Source organism: Cervus elaphus, chromosome X (assembly GCF_910594005.1).
Source record: "Cervus elaphus chromosome X, mCerEla1.1, whole genome shotgun sequence".
Classification (NCBI taxonomy): domain Eukaryota; kingdom Metazoa; phylum Chordata; class Mammalia; order Artiodactyla; family Cervidae; genus Cervus; species Cervus elaphus.
This window is the reverse complement of record NC_057848.1, coordinates 29,936,999-29,955,471: the sequence shown is the minus strand read 5'-3', so window position 1 is coordinate 29,955,471 and position 18,473 is coordinate 29,936,999. Positions and strand designations below refer to the sequence as shown.

General features: G+C 37.2%; 1 protein-coding gene across 2 annotated transcripts in view; it reads right to left on the bottom strand.

Annotated features, from left to right (window-relative positions):
- The window catches only part of RADX (RPA1 related single stranded DNA binding protein, X-linked), a 74,139-nt gene extending 61,936 nt beyond the window's left edge, over positions 1-12,203 (bottom strand). For both annotated transcript variants that reach the window (XM_043896456.1, XM_043896457.1), the window contains exons 1-3: positions 11,449-12,203; positions 3,212-3,354; positions 1,332-1,524 (exon numbers count right to left, since the gene is read on the bottom strand). In XM_043896456.1, coding sequence (XP_043752391.1) covers positions 1,332-1,524; positions 3,212-3,354; positions 11,449-12,091 — 979 coding nt within the window. In that variant the 5' untranslated portion in view covers positions 12,092-12,203. The remainder of the gene's footprint in view (positions 1-1,331; positions 1,525-3,211; positions 3,355-11,448) is intronic.
- Positions 12,204-18,473: the final 6,270 nt, after the last annotated feature.

The following is an 18,473-nucleotide window of genomic DNA, read 5'->3' as shown; positions in this document are numbered from 1 at the left end:
ATGTGCTATTGACAAAGAAAGTCTCAATTTTTACTCAAAAGCAATTTTGTCACCTGGAGATGCATGGTTGTGGGAAAGAATTTATAAATTGGCAGACACAATAATACACGTTTAGAATTAGCTTCCTCTTGCCAACTTTCACTACATTTTCTTAATTAAATCTCAACAGCAATCAGTTTATCTTCTCCTATGATAAAGAGTAATGTGATAATGGACTAGTCATACCAAATTAATTAATACCTTGTTCACCCAGCCAGATTGATGTCTACCATCAATAGCTGGTAGACAACAATACAGAATCGTATGAAATTGTCCTAAATATATGTTTCAGTAAACAGTGAACAAGGGCTACATTATCTGAACATTCTTTACGTAATTAATCTTAATAGGTCAGCTAGGGAGTTCAGAATACTTAGAAATGCAAGTCCAGTATAAAACTATGACAAACCAAAAACAGTGCTTAAAACTGTTGACTGATGTGTTCTACAATTTTGAAAAATGGAAATTCAAAGAAGTCATATCTACACCTTGAGCAATCACTTAATATATTAATTCTAATGTTCCCCAAATAGTAAGGATGATGCCAAGATATCAATACTGTGATTTCAATACTAATTAGGAAGAGTCCTTTCAAGATTACAATAATTGGTAACATTTGAATACTGATCATAAGTTATATAACATTATTATATCAACTTTAAATTTCCTAGTTTTGACAACTATATGGTGACTGTGTAATAGAATGTTCTTGTTCTGAGGAAATAGAGAGTAAAACATCACCGAAGTGTTTAGAGGTAAAGGGATATGTATATATGATGGCTGCCACTTACACTCAAATGGTTCAGAGGTGAGATCTATCTATCTATAGTGGAAAAATGATAAAGTAAATGTTTCCAAGTGCTGAATCTGTGTGAAGGGTATACAGGAGTTCTTTATACTATTCTTTCAACTTCTGTGTAAGTTTGAAATTATTTCAAAATAGAATGTTGACAAAAGCCCTTTGAAATGGCACCTTGAAGTAACAAAACCTATATTCAAGTCACTAATTTAATATTTTAATACAAAAAAATGAAAGAAAAGAAAAATAAGTAAATCCAAAGTGGCACTCATTCATTAATCAGTAATAAATATCTCAGATGCTTCTCCTTAACAAATGAATAAATATACTTATTAAGTGATTGCTCAAATTTTTTTATGGATAAAAGAATTTAAAGGTTTGTCAGATTCTAACAGCTTCAGTAACTTTTAAGGTCTCTTGAATTTGATATGGTACTTTGCAAATTTATACAAACAAAATACTGATAAAATAACAAAGTCACTGAATACTTAACCCATTGTAGAAATTAGTTTGATCTGTGGATCCACAGGAAGAGGCTGCATCCTGAATGGATAACTCTTTTTAACAGAATAATCTTGAAGCAGAAGAACTAAACCAACATGCAGACTTTTGTACCACTCAGGACACAGGGTATTCCACATAATCACGGACACTGTGCCTGAGCTGTCAGCAACTTCCAAAAAGGTCTAGGAAAAAAAAAAAAGAGTAAAAGCATATTTTACTTAATAAATGCATATTTGTTACTTTTACCTACATGGTGTTCAAATTTTTTTTTTCAAACTTTATTTTTTAAGAATGAGGAAAAAAAAAGAATGAGGAAGCAAAATTATAGGAGATCCACTGAGTAATTTATGATGTAATATGAGAGACTCTGTAATGATGAAAAGTTATGAATGAAGAACTTTTAGTAATGTGAGAAAATACTTAAGAAAATGTTAAATGATACAAAATATTATATATACTATGATTCCTATTTTGTAAGAAAATTTACTATGATATATGACATAGTTATACGCAATATATGATAGGGGACTTCCCTAGAGGCTCAGCGATAAAGAATCTACCTGCCAATACAGGAGACACGGGTTTGATCCCTGGGTCGTGAATATCCCCTGGTGAAGGAAATGGCAACACACTCCAGTATTCTTGCCTAGGAAATCCCATGGACCGAGGAGCCTGGCAGGCCATAGTTCATGGGATCGCAAAGATTTGGACATGATTTGGTAACTAAACGACAACAAATACATGATAGGAATACATATACACATAGATGTGGTATATATGACATACATATGCTATCACAGACATGTGCATATATGAGAGATACATACATATATATATATATGATCTATACATACAAAACAGGGAAATAAAACACACTAATATTAACAGTGATTCTCACTGAGTGGTAGGATTTGGGTTGATATTATTTATCAGCTTTATATATCTTTATACACTTTGCAAATTCCCTAGAAGTATGTATAACTTTTATTACAAAAGCTTAGCAAAGCACTCAAAATAATTTTTGATAACATGGAAATACAGTAAAATGTTAAGTTTAAAAAAAATGGGACAGAAATCAGCATCATATGCACAGAGTCAAGATAACAGAAAAGTGTCAGATTTGACAATTAAGGTCTCCATAGTGAGTGACCAGCTGAAGAAAAGAGCCCAATTAATTGTGTTGATAAGTAAACAGGAGGAAAGACAGTGAAAAGAACTAGTGTAGACTACTACTTCAAGGAGCTTGCCTGAAGAAGAGAGAGAATACAGGCGTCCTGATGTCAACGATTTTTTTTTCCTTTTTTAAAATGGAAGACTAGACTATGTATCTGGGCTTCCATGATGGCTCAGTGGTAAAGAATCTGCCTGCAGTGTAGGAGATGCAGGCGACACGGGTTTGATCCCTGGGTCAAGAAGATCTCCTGGAGGAAGGCATGACAACCCATTCCAGTATTCTTACTGGGAAAATTTCATGGACAGAGGACTACAGTCCATGGGGTTGCAAAGAGTCGGACACAACTGAAGCAACTGAGCATGCCCACACAGACTATATATTACTATTACTAATATTTATATGCTGGTATAGAAATCTCAGTAAAAAAGGAAAATGTTGAAGATACAGAAAAAGGTGTGAAGGAGACTAGCTAGATCAAGGAACTAAAGAGCACTAATACAGAAATAATTCCTTTTTGTGTAAGAAACTACACAGAAAAATACCCTGAAATATATACTTATGTTCATTATTTACATTACTAAGTTGAACTTTTAACTTTTTATTTAAACATAAATTATCCTAATGAATATATCAGGTCTGCAAGTTATAATTTATGATTGACAAATTAACATATAACATCTTATCACTATTCATACCTGGTATGGCTCAATCATCTTTTTATTGGGTTTTCCATAGTATCGCAGTTTTGATTTATGCAAGATTCTCACAAGCAATGCAGGAAAACTCTTTCTATTAGACCAGGTCATCTCAAGGTGAGAAAGGGAAATTATTTTGGTATCTAGAATACAAAAAAGAAAAAATATGTCATAGTGATTTCAAAATTCTATTTTATTAGTTAAAAATGGTAGCCAGATCAGACCCAAATCAACTCCTCACCAGCTAAGCCAGTCTATATACTTCTCACATACAAAACTTAGCAATAAACAGTATCCTTAATAATAATGGTTAAATACACACACACACACACACACCCATGATTTACTATGTGACTGGAATATAGGTAAATACCTGTGTTAACTAACACATTTAGTTGGAATTGTCCATCTATAATACTCTCTATCTTGTCAAACTGTGTAGTTACTTCCTGGAAGACTTGGATCAAAATTTACCTTCCTTAAGAAAAAACTCAACACCATGGAATATTTTCCCACTACTAAGCACTTGCACATTTAATTTATAGAATTTTCATGATATATTTCTTTATTGCCCTCACCTTAGTCTCATATGTGTAAGTTCAATTTTCCCCAAACATTCCAGACATGGTTCTGTCTGTACCTTTGCACTTGCTGTTCCCTGGGTCTGGAATGTCTTTCTCTTAGACATCTGAATGACATTTTCTCCTTCAAGTTTTGCTCAAAGGTCACTTTCTTAGTGATGCTAGCTCTAACCCCCCTGTAGAAAACTGATCCCCTTACTTATCTCCATCCTATTTTATTTTTCTACATACCAATGGCACTTATTACATTTTTATATGCCATACAATTTATTTGGAAATGTTTTAATCTCCAAGCCTGTTGGTAAGTGCCAAAACTGTTTAAAAGCTATTCATCATCTTTAAAAGATTAATTTGTATTTCTAATTTTATTCTTCCTTGGGCTAAGAGGGATTCCATCTGCATTTTTTTCCACATTTTGCTCTCATAGCCTACAGTCCCAGCTTTTAAAACCTGAACTTGTATTTGTTCAAACATTTCATTCATTTCTCTAAGGCATCCTCCACTTCCATTTTTATTTATATAATGTATCACCAACTCAACTTTGGTATTAAAAGTATTCTTGTAATTTGTTTTCAGTAAGAGTTTAAATGGCCTTTTATAATTACAAGACTACCATTAATACCCACCCCCATTTTCAGTATTAGGTATCTTGTATAAATTTCCCTCCAGATTCTCCCAAAACATTACTAGTCCAGGATCACAGAGACTAGTATTTGATCTGACACAATTAAGTAATTTCCTTTTTAATATGGTGAAACAAATTGTAGCTCACTTCTGAATTACCTAGAGTGTATGTGGAACACTTTTGACCAATGAAGGCACATACTCCTCCTTTACAAGTGGAATAAATTCAAAAGCTACACACTTTTATAAAACCACAGTTGTAAGAGCTACTATTTCTGCTACAGTTGAGTCCAGACAGCCATGATCAGACATCTGCCTGGAGAATGTTTTCCCAGATAATATTTCCCAGATAATAAAAATAACAACAACAACAAAAAACCTCATTAACTTCATAGAATATACATATCTCTCAAATCTAAAAAGAAATTACAGGTTATACAAAGACAATGGGGAATCCATGTAAATTCATAGAAATAAGTGGATTCTTTATCAAAAGAAAGAATGAAAATAATAAACTACATATTCAATATAAAAAATTAGCAAACAATGCAATAGTGTTTCTCAAACTTGGTGGTCGCAGGACCCCCTTATAGTCTTAAAAAATTACTGAAGACCTCAATAAGCTTCTGTTTATGTGGGTAATATTTACCAATACTTACCATATTATGTAGTAAAGCTAAGAAATAAAAATATTTATCAATTCCTTTAAAACAAAAACAATAAATCTGTTATACATAGTAGAAAGATGTATTTTTGAAAAATGACTACATTGTTCAAAACCAAAAATGTAGTGGGAAGAGTGGCATTGTTTTACATTTTTGCAGATCTCTTCAGTATCTAGCTTAAAAGAATACAGCTGGATAAATCATATTTTCTTTGGCATTTATTCAGTCTGTTTCAATGTCCTTGACATGCAGCCTCTGGAAAACTCCACTCTATACTTCAGAAGAGTTTAAAAAAAGAAAATAAAACCTTAATATTATTATTATTATTACATTGAAAACTGCTTCAAAAGAATAAATCTAAGGAATATAGAGAGGAATAAAGATAAAAACCGAAAATAATGAATTAGAAAACAGTATGATTGGTAAGTCCAATTCCCTGGAAAAATTAATAAAAAGGTAAAACCTTATAAGTGCAATCAGGAAGAAAGCAAACAAAAAGATAACACCCAGAATGTGATCACCTATAAACACAGAGAAAATCATTTTAAAGATTATATGATTATATAGCACTAAACATGAAAACAGCAGTGAAATTGACAATCTTCTAGAACATATGAATTACCAATATCGTTGCCCTAAAGAACAGAAGAACACTGGAACAGATCAATAACCATGGAAGAAAATAAAAAAGTTCCTAATAATGACCTTCCAAACTGCACCAGATTCACATGGTTAACAATTTTTAAAGAATAGCTTTCCCTTCAGTTGTTTTAGAGCACAGTAAATATAAAAATTGTACCAATTCATTTGATAAACTTAGATAAATCTTAAAAATTGTAACAAATGTAATAAAGAGAACTAAAATTCCAAAACATTTATGATGGCAAAAATCCTAAATCAAATACTTTTATTTTTATTTCTTTCTTTATTTTTTTAATCAAGTACTTTTAAATCCAATGTAGCAGTATGCCAAAATGCATCATGATTAAGTAGAGTCCTAAACATCTTGTTCAGGAGAATATTATAAACTCTAAATAATTCTGGAGATTGACATAAAATGCTAGTTCAAATAATTATGCTAAAACATTGAAGAGAATAAAAATACATTACTCCTACATCACTAGGATAAAAAAGTTTTCAAATAGTTAAAAAAATAATGCATGGCATATAATAAAGTAGGACTGCAAGAATAGGTACAACCATCATTAACTACATAAAATTTAACTTGATTAACTTCATCTCTTGAAAGAAAAAGAATTTGTTTGGGTAAAAAAGAAAAATCTTAGCTATACAGAGAAACCTAAAACAAGGATGATTTGAGAGAATAGCACTGAAACATGTATATTATCATATGTGAAATAGATCACCAGTCCAGGGGTGATGCATGAGGCAGGGTGCTCAGGGCTGGTGCAGGGGGATGACCCTGAGATGGGATGGGAGGGAGGCGGTAGGGAGGGTCAGGATGGGGAACACATGTACACCCATGGCTGATTCATGTGAATGTATAGCAAAATCTATTTTTTAAAAAATGGAAATAAAGTGATGAGCAAAGAAATATACACTAAGCCAGTGGTTATCAAAGTGTGGCCTTTGCACCAGCAGAATCAATGTGTTAGAAATGTAAATTCTAGGGCAGATGTACTGAGAATCATAAACTGGTGGCAGGATCCAGCAATCTGAATTTCTGAGGTCACATGGCTTCCCTCATAGCTCATTGGTAAAGAATCCGCCTGCAATGCAGGAGACCCGGGTTCTGCAGTGGGAAGATCTGCTGGAGAAGGGATAGGCTACCCACTCCAGTATTCTTGGCCTTCCCTTGTGGTTCAGCTGGTAAAGAATCCTCTTGTAAAGCGGGAGACCTGGGTTCGATCCCTGGGTTGAGAACATCCCCTGGAGACGGGAAAAGCTACCCACTCCAGTATTCTGGCCTGAAGAATTTCATGGACTGTATAGTCCATAGGGTTGCAAAGAGTCAGACACGACTGAGCACCTTTCACTTTCACTTTGAGGTGATGTGGATGCCCACTTAGGTTTGAGAATCATGGCTCTAAATGCTAACTAAAAGACCATGGAAGTGGTAAACAGTACTATTAGACAAAATATGATTTGAGGAAAAAAAATATGATTTGAGGCAAAAATGGACTAAGAGAAATCCTATACTGTTAAAGAGTAAAATCCACCAAGATATACTCAAGTTATGAAACTTTACGTATTATGGAAACATCTAAACCTAAAACTTTTAGAAATATAAGCAGAAAGGAACAAAATCACCTTCATAAAGAGAAGTAATATTCTTCTCAAAGAAATGGGCATATAAAATAGATTTTAAAATAAGGATATGGAATGTTTTAATTAAAAATTTTAAAACCTGGTATAACAAGGAACTGCATAGCTAATAAGTAAACTTTTTACAAACTTTTCAGGGTAAACAGAAACTCAAATTTAAAATCAGAAAATATGAGTAACAAGTAATAATAAAAGCTCTATACTTCAAAACCTGGGGTATACAGACAAAACAGTAACTGTGAAATTTCAGAACTGTTAAAGCTTTTGGAAGAAATAAAGAAGGGAATAAATAAACCAAGCATTTAACTCTAGAAGGAAGTACCAAAAATAAAAATAAAAAATGAACAAAAGACATAAAAATAATTAAAGAGGACAGTACAAATAAAGTAGAAACATCTCCCTGATACAGACTTTTAATTAGTAAAGCTAAAAGTCTTATTTTTGAATAACAAGAAAGTAGACAAACCTCTGGCAAGGCTGATCACAAAAAAGGGTGAAGACTTGAACATTAGGAACATATCAGGGGATATAACTGACAAGATAGAGATTAAAACATGTAGATTATGTACAACTTTGAGATTTAGGTGAAATGAGATTCTAGTGAAATATCAACTCTCAAAAATGCACTCAAAAGAAGCGTTACTGGTTTTACTACTTTCTCAAAAATTGAAAAGGAATCATTTTCCCAACTCCCAGTGCTCACCCAAGGTCCCAGGTTCAAGTAGTTTTAGGGGTAAATTCCACCAAACCTTCAATGAACACGTTATTTCTCTAAGCACAGAAAAAACAGGCAAGCTTCCTAACTCATTCTATTAGACTAATATTAATTATATATCAAAATTGATCTGAAATAGTACTTTCCTAAAATATAACAAAACTTATGGATCAAATTCACTTGAATATATAAAGATATAACAATAACAAGCATGACCAAGTAGAAACAGTAGTGGTTCAACATCAGAAAACCTATGAATGTAATCTATTTCATTCATTCCTTTATTCAGTGAACACTTCTCAACTGCCTACTATGTGCCACACATTTTCCTGGCTATAAGAAAAATAGACCACAGCAGTGAGAAAAAAACAAAACAAAACAAAAACACGAGTGCTTACCCCCAAGGATCTTATAAATTAGAGGGAGGAGAAAGAAAACAAAATAATTTCTGAGTGTTATCAATTCTGTTACAGTGATGTAATAACAATAAGGTGTTAGTCGCTCAGTCGTGTCCCACTCTTTGTGATGCCGTGGACTGTAGCCCTCCAGGTTCCTCTGTCTATGGGATTCTCCAAGCAAGATTACTGGAGTCAGTAACCATTTCCTTCTCCAGGGGATCTTCCCGAACCAGACATTGAATCCAGATCTCTTGCATCTCCCGCGTTGCAGGTGGACTCTTTACTTTCCCTGGTGGCTCAGACGGTAAAGAGTCCGCCTGCATTGCAGAATACCAGGGTTCGATCCCTGGGTCAGGAAGATCCCCTGGAGAAGGAAATGGCTACCGACCCCAGTATTCTTGCCTGGAGAATCCCATGGACAAGAGACTGGCAGGCTATACCCCATGGGGTTGCAAAAGAGTTGGACATGACTGAGCGACTCACATACGTAATAACAATAAAAGGGGAGGGAATACATATTTTTGGGGGGGAATACATATTTAAATAACCCTTTTTAAATGTTTTGAGTTGAAACCTGAGGATGGGCAGGAACTTTCCAAAAAGAGGAAAAAGCAGGGACAAAGTCCCTGCAGCAGGATAAAGGTTGGATGTTTAAAGATTGTGTTAGTCGCTCAGTCGTGTCCGACTCTGTGCGACCCCATAGATGGCAGCCCACCAGGCTCCCCCGTCCCTGGGATTCTCCAGGCAAGAACCCACCTTTTCAGAAACCACTTTGTCAATATTCATTTAAAAATTCAAATACTCTTTAACCCAGTAATTTCACGGCTAGGAAGCCATCCATTTAACAGAAATACTTGAACATAGTAAACAAACACAGGCATATCCTAATGAGGTTCAGCACTGGATCTAAAACTGAAAAACTAATAACTGCCTAAAACTATAAATTACCCATTAAAATGGGCATGATTATTGGAGAAGGAAATGGCAACCCACTCCAGTATTCTTGCCTGGAAAGGTCCATGGACAGAGGAGTCTGGCGGGCTGAAGTCCATGGGGTTACATGACTGAGCATGTGTGCACAAGGGTGGAGGGAAATGGGTTGGTAGCAATAAAGTGGTAGAACTAAAAAAAATAAATAAATAAAAAATAAAATGGGCATGATTATATAAATTATGGTACACCCCCACTATAGAAAAGTGTATAAAAAGATGTATGTTAAAGACACTTGAGAGAAGTAGAAATAACAAATCATAAAATGTAATATAATCATTTTCCCCCATTTTGAGTGGAAAGTTGAAGCCATAAGAGGAGGTAAGAAGGGTCTTTTACTCCATCCAAACATTTTATTATTAAAAACTTCAAACATACAACAAACCCGAAAGAACACCAATACTTCTAGATTTGTCATTAGCACTTTACTGTACTTGGGTCTTACACTTTTAATACAATATACTTTTTTTTTTTTAACTTTCTCGAAATTTTTTATTTTTTTAATTAAAAATTTTTTTCCCTTTATTTTTATTAGTTGGAGGCTAATTACTTTACAATATTGTAGTGGTTTTTGCCATACATTGACATGAATCAGCCATGGATTTACATGTGTTCCCCATCCTGAACCCCCCTCCCGCTTCCCTCCCCATCCCATCCCTCTGGGTCATCCCAGTGCACCAGCCCTGAGCACTTTTAAAGTTTGGATTTTTTAGCACATGGACCTTGACTTTTGCAATAAAAATATGGTTTAAATAATGAATAGATATTACTTTCATAATCAGAGAAATAACTTTTTACAAATTATTATTCTCAGTTCTTCTAGAGCACCAATTTTTCATTTGTACATTCAATTCTAAAAATAATATTCAGGGGCGGGGAAAAAAAATAAAAATAAAAATAATATTCAACCGAGTAGTAATGTACTACTGCCTTATTCCATGTTTGAGATTAAAAAAAAAGTAATTCCATTATTTCATCCCTGAAATGAGTATCTTGTTTTTAAAGTTTAAGTTTTTTAAATCATCCTTAGCTACACATTTCTACAGCCATCTTCTCTTTCTTATAACTGGATATTACTTTAATTGCATATTTTTGTCCCAATTATCTTTTCACTTTCAAGTCTGTTGCTGTTACACATCATAGCATTACTACTGCAGTGTTTAGAAAAAAAACCTGAAAAGCAGTTAAATGCAGAAAATTATCTTTCTCGCTCCAGTACTTTCGCCTTTATTTTTTGCACTTTATTTCTTCCCCTTACCATATACCTACATACCTATAATTCTGCTCATTTCCATCTCTTATAGATAAAAATGTATTTTAGAGCAGTGGCTGATGACTAAGGAGCCAGCATTATCAGGTTAACTTCCTTCTTATGAAACTGAACTTAGATTAGTTTTGTTCGTGGTAAGTAATAAACACAAAAATGAGAATTTCAAGCTTTTCCACAAAAATCACACATTCCAAAAACAGTATTTACGTAACTGCTACAGTTAACGGTATAAAAATGGCATTTCATTAAATGTAAACTAAGGAATAAATCACAGAACATCCTTTTTTGAATCAAAAAAAGGCAAATCCCAAATTTTTACAACTTTTATCCCGAATTCAAATCTTCCCAACCAACACAGAAAGTACTACTTCCACAACTGGAATGGGAATAGAACTAAAATGAATTTCACTCCGTCAAACATATAACAAACACATGAGGAACACTGACTGCAACGAGACTACGTCTGTCAGATTAAATTTAAACCGCATGCGAGACACTTGCCGAAATGACCCTTTTTTACAATCAACCCAAGACACAAGCTATGCAAATTTCATTAAGCGACAGTCTCTCCGTCATCCTGCAAAGCTTGTCACTTACCACTCCTGGCTTATAATTAACAAGAACCAAACACCTTCGTTTCCTTTTCCATTAAAGCGAATTCCTAAAAACTATTTTTTAACCCCTCCGGCGTTCCCTTCAATTACTTACTGTTAAAATTGTGCTCCTCTGGCTGCTTATTGTTTAGCCAGATATCTCCATACGGATCTTCGTTATTCCACAGGGGCAAGTAATGACTTTTTCCGCCTCTTAAAGGTCTCTCGGGGACCTCTCGGTGCGCACTATTTCTGAAGGGAGTTTCTAGAGAAACAGATTCCAGCAACTCCCCACAGAGAACGTTATCTATGCACAAGATTCCCTGGCCTACTCTTTTCTCGTTGTAAATGCACGAGACTCTGGAAATTCTCATTTCTATGCCAACTTTGAGAATATTTTTATATACGAGAGAATTCAGGCTGGGGTCCAGGTAGCACTTCTCCTGGTACACCCCGTCCGAGATTGTCACATCAAAGCAGTAAAGCGGAGGTTTAGGTTCCACGTCGCGTGGCTCATCCTCTAACAGGTATCTCTGGACGGCCAAAACTGCGACAGGAACCACCTCCGATGGGGTGACCCACTGGCGAGGTGAGTCTATTACTTGCTCAAGAACCTTTTGGATCCAGGACTGGCGCCCTAAGGCACTGACCTTTCGGATCACACCTCCCGGGACCCCAGTCTGATTTCTCTCAGGGTTCGGCATATCGACCCCAGCCTGGGATGGGCCAGCCTGAGGCTGATCCGATTCACCAGACATTGCGGGGTGACTGCGTACCCTCTTCGCTTCCAAAGGTCAGCTTGCCGGGTCCGAAGCTAAAAGAATAAAAAAACCGCGCGCGCGAGCATTAAACGTTACTCGGCCCCAGGGGGCTGGTAAGGCTCCGCCCCGTCGCGAAGCTACAAAGACTTTACGCGTGTGTGCTTCGGCTCTCTGGCCCTGCCCCTCGCCAGGCGGGCTTCTGTATCCCAGGAACTATTACTAGGCAGTAACACACGTGGTTGCGCGGCGGGTTCTCTAACTTAGAGCCGGCTGGGATGCCCGGATTGGGAAGCGGGAAAAGCGCTGGTCGCCATGGTTTCCAAAGCAAAGTACCCAGAGGTGGGGGCGGAGGGGGAGGAGCCCTCGTGACTCTTCTAGTAGGGAGGGTGCCGAGACGCTATGGTGAAGAGAACCTGGCTGGAAGCCAGAACCAAGTAGTCCAAGCTCAGGGGTTGGCGGGGGGGGTGGTGCTGTGGCAGAATCTTTACCATCTGAGCCACCAGGGAAGTCCCCTTGGGCCAGCGACAGACAGTAAATGGGGGCTTCCCAGGTGGCGCTAGTGGTAAAGAACCCGCCTGCCAATGCAGGAGACGTAAGAGACGAGGGTTCGACCCCCGGCTCGGGAAGATCCCCTGGAAGACGGCATGGTAACCCACTCCAGTATTCTTGCCTGCTGCTGCTGCTAAGTCGCTTTTGTCGTGTCCGACTCTGTGCGACCCCATAGACGGCAGCCCACCAGGCTCTGCTGTCCCTGGGATTCTCCGGGCAAGAACACTGGAGTGAGTTGCCATTTCCTTCTCCAATGCATGAAAGTGAAAAGTGAAAGTGAAGTCTCTCAGTCGTGTCCCACTCTTGGCGACCCCATGGACTGCAGCCTACCAGCCTCTATGGGATTTTCCAGGCAAGAGTAGTGGAGTGGGGTGCCATTGCCTTCTCCGGTGTTCTTGCCTATAGGGTCACAAAGAGTCGGACAGGACTGAAGCGACTTAGCACGCATGTACACAGGAGACCCATGTTATCACGTTCACGTATATTGCTTGCATGAGTGTTCAGTTACTTTAGTCGTGTCCTGCTCTTTGCCAGCCTGTGGGCTGTAGCCCGCCAGACTCCTCTGCCCTTGGGCTTCTCAGGCAAGAATACTGGAGTGGGTTGCCATACCCTCCTCCAGGGGATCTTCCTGACCCAGGGATTGAACCCATGTCTCTAACGTTTCCTGCATTGGCAGGCAGGTTCTTTACCACTAGTGCCACCTGAGAAGCCCGGGCTTTTGGTAGTATGAACAAAACTGGATAAAGTATGCACAGCCTTTAGGACAGTTCCTGGTGCAGAAAATCCTCTGTAAACATTAGCTGCTCTTGCTGTTAGCGTTCACATAGTTGTAGTGGCTCACTGAGTGCAGGTTGGGTGAATTTATGATTAAGTGCAAATGGAGACAGAAAACTATAGAACTGGCTTGTGAAGGGCTGCCTTTAGTTTACAATTCTTAAAATATACTTATGTTTTATACAATATCTGGCTTAAAATACAGGCAGGATATAGAATTTCAGAAGCTGCATTTCTAAACTACAAGGAATGTATAGGGAATGGATGTAATGTGAAAACACTGAGAAGAATAGTCAGAATTTATATATATTTATATATCTCCAGATGTGCCAGTATACACAGAATGTAGTGATTGTCCAAGAATATTTTCAAAGATAGAAATAAGCATGCCTTGATTATATTAATCTCCCTTGGCTCTCTATTTCATCATTCTTAATTCACTATTTATGAAGTCCCTACTAAAAGGCAGGCACTGTTCTAGACCATTGGAGATAACAGTAGTCAGGCTCCTTTACTCAAACTTCTCACTGCTTGGGCTGAAGAACCCTACCATTATTAATATTTAACCAATTCACTAATTCTACATGTATTTATTGAGTGTCTGCTCTAGACCAGTTGCAGCCTTGCCTTTGAGACCAAAAAACATATTAAGGGGAAAGTGAGGAGAGGGGCCAGGAGTTAATGTGTATTAATACAATATGATTAAGGGAGGGTTTTTTCTATTCAGAAATTGAACAGAGCAGAGACCTGCAAGAAGTGAGGGAGTGAGTGTGTGGACTTCTTGGGAAGAGACACTGAAATTGGAGGGAACAGCAAAAATAGATTCTGTGAGAGAGAAGCATTCTTGATATCTTTTTTAAAAAGTTATTTATTTATTTTGATTGGAGGATAATTACAATATCGTGATGGTTTTAGTCATATATCAACATGAATCGGCCATAGGTATACGTGTGTCCCTCCATCCTGAACCACCTCCCACCTTCCTCCCCACTTTGGGTGTCCTGTGTCATACATCAAACTCCCACTGGCTATCTGTTTTACATATGGTAATGTCTATGTTTCAATGCTATTCTTTCAAATCATCCCACCCTTTCCTTATCCCACTGAGTCCAAAAGTCTGTTGTTTACATCTGTGTCTCCTTTGCTGCCCTGTATGTCAGATCATTGATACCATCTTTCTAGATATATAAATGTCCTATATTTGTCTTTCTCATTCTGACTTACTTCCCTCTGTATAATAGGGCAGAAGACCTAAACAGACATTTCTCCAAAGAAGACATACAGATGGCTAATAAACACATGAAGAAATGCTCAACATTGCTCTTTATTAGAGAAATGCAAATCAAAACCACAATGAGGTATTATTTCACACAGGTCAGAATGGCCATCATCGAAAAGTCTACAAACAATAAATGCTGGAGAGGGTGTGGAGAAAAGGGAACCCTCTTACATTGTTGGTGGGAATGCAAACTGATACAACCTCTATGGAGAACAGTATGGAGATTCCTTTAAAAACTAGGAAAACTGCTATGTGTGCATGCATAATTAATTGCTCAGTCGTGTCCAACTCTTTGTAACCCCATGGACTGCAGCCCATCAGGGCTAATGAGGTGGAGGAACCTAGAGCCTTCTTGATATCTTAAAGGAAATGCAAAAACCCAGTTGACTGGGGTGGAGGGATGAGAAGAAGAATTGTAGGAGAGAAAGTCAAGAGAGGTAGCAGAGCCCTTACACTTTCCTCTCTGTTGAGCAGAAGAGTGACCTAACACTTCATCTTGACCCCACTTCCTTCATGAAGCCTCCCATAATCAATTTACTCTAGGATGATCTTTTTCTTATCTGTATCACCTTGTATGTGTCGCTCATTTAAATTATATTATCTAAGACCTTGGAATCAAAAACAAAACTTATTATAATATTTTCATCTTGTTTTGCTTTGCAGTTTTAAAAATTTTTAATTGGAGTATCATTGCTTTACAATGTTGTCTTAGCTTCTGCTTTACAACAATGTGCATCAGCTATGTGTATACATATATCTCCTCCCTCTTGAGCCTTCCTCCAACCCCCCAACCCATCCTACCCTTCTAGGTCATCACAGAGCATTGAGATGAGCTCCCTGTGCTTTACAGAAGCTTCATACTAGCTATGTATTTTGTACATGGCAGTGTATATATGTTAATGCTACTCTCTCAATTCATCCCACTAAAATCAAAACTTCTAATGTATGTAGCTCATCTCCCTAACTCAGGGTTTCTCAGCCTGAAGAGTCTTGACATTTGGGACCGGAAAATTGTTTGTTATGAGAATGTCTTGTGCACTGGAGGATGTTTAGAAACATTCCTGGCCTTTATCAACTAGATGCCCTCCCAGTTGTAACAACCAAAAATATCTCTAGACATTGACAAATGTTCCCTGGGAGTCAAAGTTACTCCTTGTTAGGAGCCACTTAAATTAGTGGCTAGACTATAAGCCTTTTGAGAGTAGAAATTTATTTTTCTTTATTGTTTCCTATACTTTTTTCATAACTGTTATATGTAAAAGGCACTTAAATAAGTGAAACATGTAATTCCCACTGACTCTCCACTACAGGGAATATATATATATTCTAGCATATAGTAGGTGCTCAATAGTAATTGTTTAATGATTAAATGAAATGGTGGGTTTTTATTGGAATTACTGCAAGAGTCATTAAAAATCAACCATCTCTATTTATCCAAGAACTGGTTTTAAATCTTTCAAATCTGTTCCATCAGCACCCCCTAAACTGTATGTGAAATGAAGTGTGAAAGTTGCTCAATCGTGTCTGACTCTTTATGACCTCATGGACTGTAGCCTGCCAGGCTTCTCTGTCCATAGAATTTTCCAGGCAAGAATACTGGAGTGGGTAGCCATTACCTTCTCCAGGGGATCTTCCCAGCCCAGAGAAGATTCTTAAAAAAACTAGGAATAAGCTACCATATGACCTAGAAATCCCACTACTGGACATATACCCTGAGAAAAACACAATTCAAAAAGATACCAGTACCTCAGTGTTCATTGCAGCATTATTTACAATAGCCAGGACATGGAAGCAACCTAGATGCCCATCAACAGATGAAGAGATTAAAAAGTTAAGGTATATATGTATACAATGGAATATTACTCAGCCATAAAAGGAATGAATGTGAGTGAGCTGAACTGAGGTGGATGAACCTAGAGCTTGTTATACTTACTTTCTGAAGTAAGACAGAAAAACAAATATTGTATATTAATGTATATATTTGGAATCTAGAAAGATGGTGTTGATGAACTTATTTGCAGGGCAGGAATAGAGATGTGGATGTAGAGAATGGACTTGTGGACACAGCAGGGGAAGGAGAGGGTAGGACGAACTGAGAGAGTAGCATTGACATATATACACTATAGATAGCTAGTGGGAAGCTGCTATATAATACAGGGAGCCCAGCCTGGTGCCCAGTGCTCCATGATGACCTAGAGGGGTAGGATGGGGAGGTGGGGATGGGAGGGAGGCTCAAGAGGAAGGGGGTATATGTATGTGTATGTATATATGTGTGTGTGTGTATATATATATATATATATATATATACACACTTACGGCTGATTCATGTTGTTTTATGACAGAAACCAACACAACAATGTAAACCTCCAATTAAAAAAAATTATTTATTTATTTATTCGGCTGTACCAAGTCTTGGTTGCAGCCCACATGCTCGTTAGCTGTGGCATGTGAGATCTAGGTCCCTGACCAGGGACTGAACCCAAGGCCCTGCATTGGGAGCATGGAGTCTTAGCCACTGGACCACCAGGGAAATCCCTCTTCCTTAATTTTTTAAAATTTGACTTCACTTTACATAGCAAAATTTTACTTACTCCTTTTCTCCATTGGACTATTCATGGCACCATTAAAATGATTTCATTGTCTACTGATCAATGTTTTATTTACTTATGTTATTAGTACTCCTTAGAAGTTTGTTTTTTTTGAAGGTTACTCTAGGTGGGGCTCATAGACTTAACTGCAACTGAGGTTTAACATTAATTTTTTTAGGTATAAACATTCGCTTTTTAAAAATAGTTAAACCATTCCAATCCATGATCATGCAACTAGTTTACTTTTCACAAAACTCTATAAGGCATCCATGCCAAGATATATATATCACTAGACAGATAAGTAACAATATAGATATAGGCAGTTGGTTTTAAATTTTACTTCTGAGCACTGTAAGTAATGACTTGTAGTAAGAGTTAAGTTGTTATTTGGAATTTTCACTGTTTAATTTGAGACTCAAACTTACCTGTTCATTTTGTTCCATCATTTCTTCAACCAAAGCCATACTTTTTTAAAAGTATGTACAACAGACTCATTATATAATTTGGTGCCTGCTGCTGCCAATACACCTTAGTAAGCTCCTTTTAGTGGTATATCTAGGAAGTTGTCATTATGTAAAGAATTCATGTGACACTTACCTGAATGTTGTCTTCCCTCCTAAATTCATATGGTGAAGCCCTAACTCTCAGTGTGATGGTACTTGAAGATGGGGCCTTTGGGAAATAGCTACAGTTAGATGAGCTCAGGAGGACAGTTCCCTAGTCTGATAGGATTAGTGTTCTTATAAGAAACAGACCAGAGAACTTGTTCTCTTCCTCCTTCACTGTGTGTGCACAGTGAAGAAGTCATGTGAGCACACAGTAAGATAGCAACTAAGAGACGAGGCCTCAGAATGAAGCACATTTGGTGATAATATTGGCATTCTTGATATTCTGTTTGAAAATCGATCAACTACAAACACACAGGATTTTTTTCTGCTGGGAAAACCTCACTGGAAGATCCCCCCACCTGGCCTGTGAGCACTCCCAATGTCCTGAGTGCCCAGTTGTCATCTATCTCAGTCTGAAACCAGCTGCTTGTTCATATTCTCAAGGGTAGAAGCAAAAGCAAGTCCTGGTAGACAGGGAGTATGCTCAGAAGATGGACTATGGCAAGGGAAAAAAAAAAAAAACCACAAATGTGAATTGTAGCACCACTTATGAGAAAACAAAAAAGAGGCTATCAGGGACT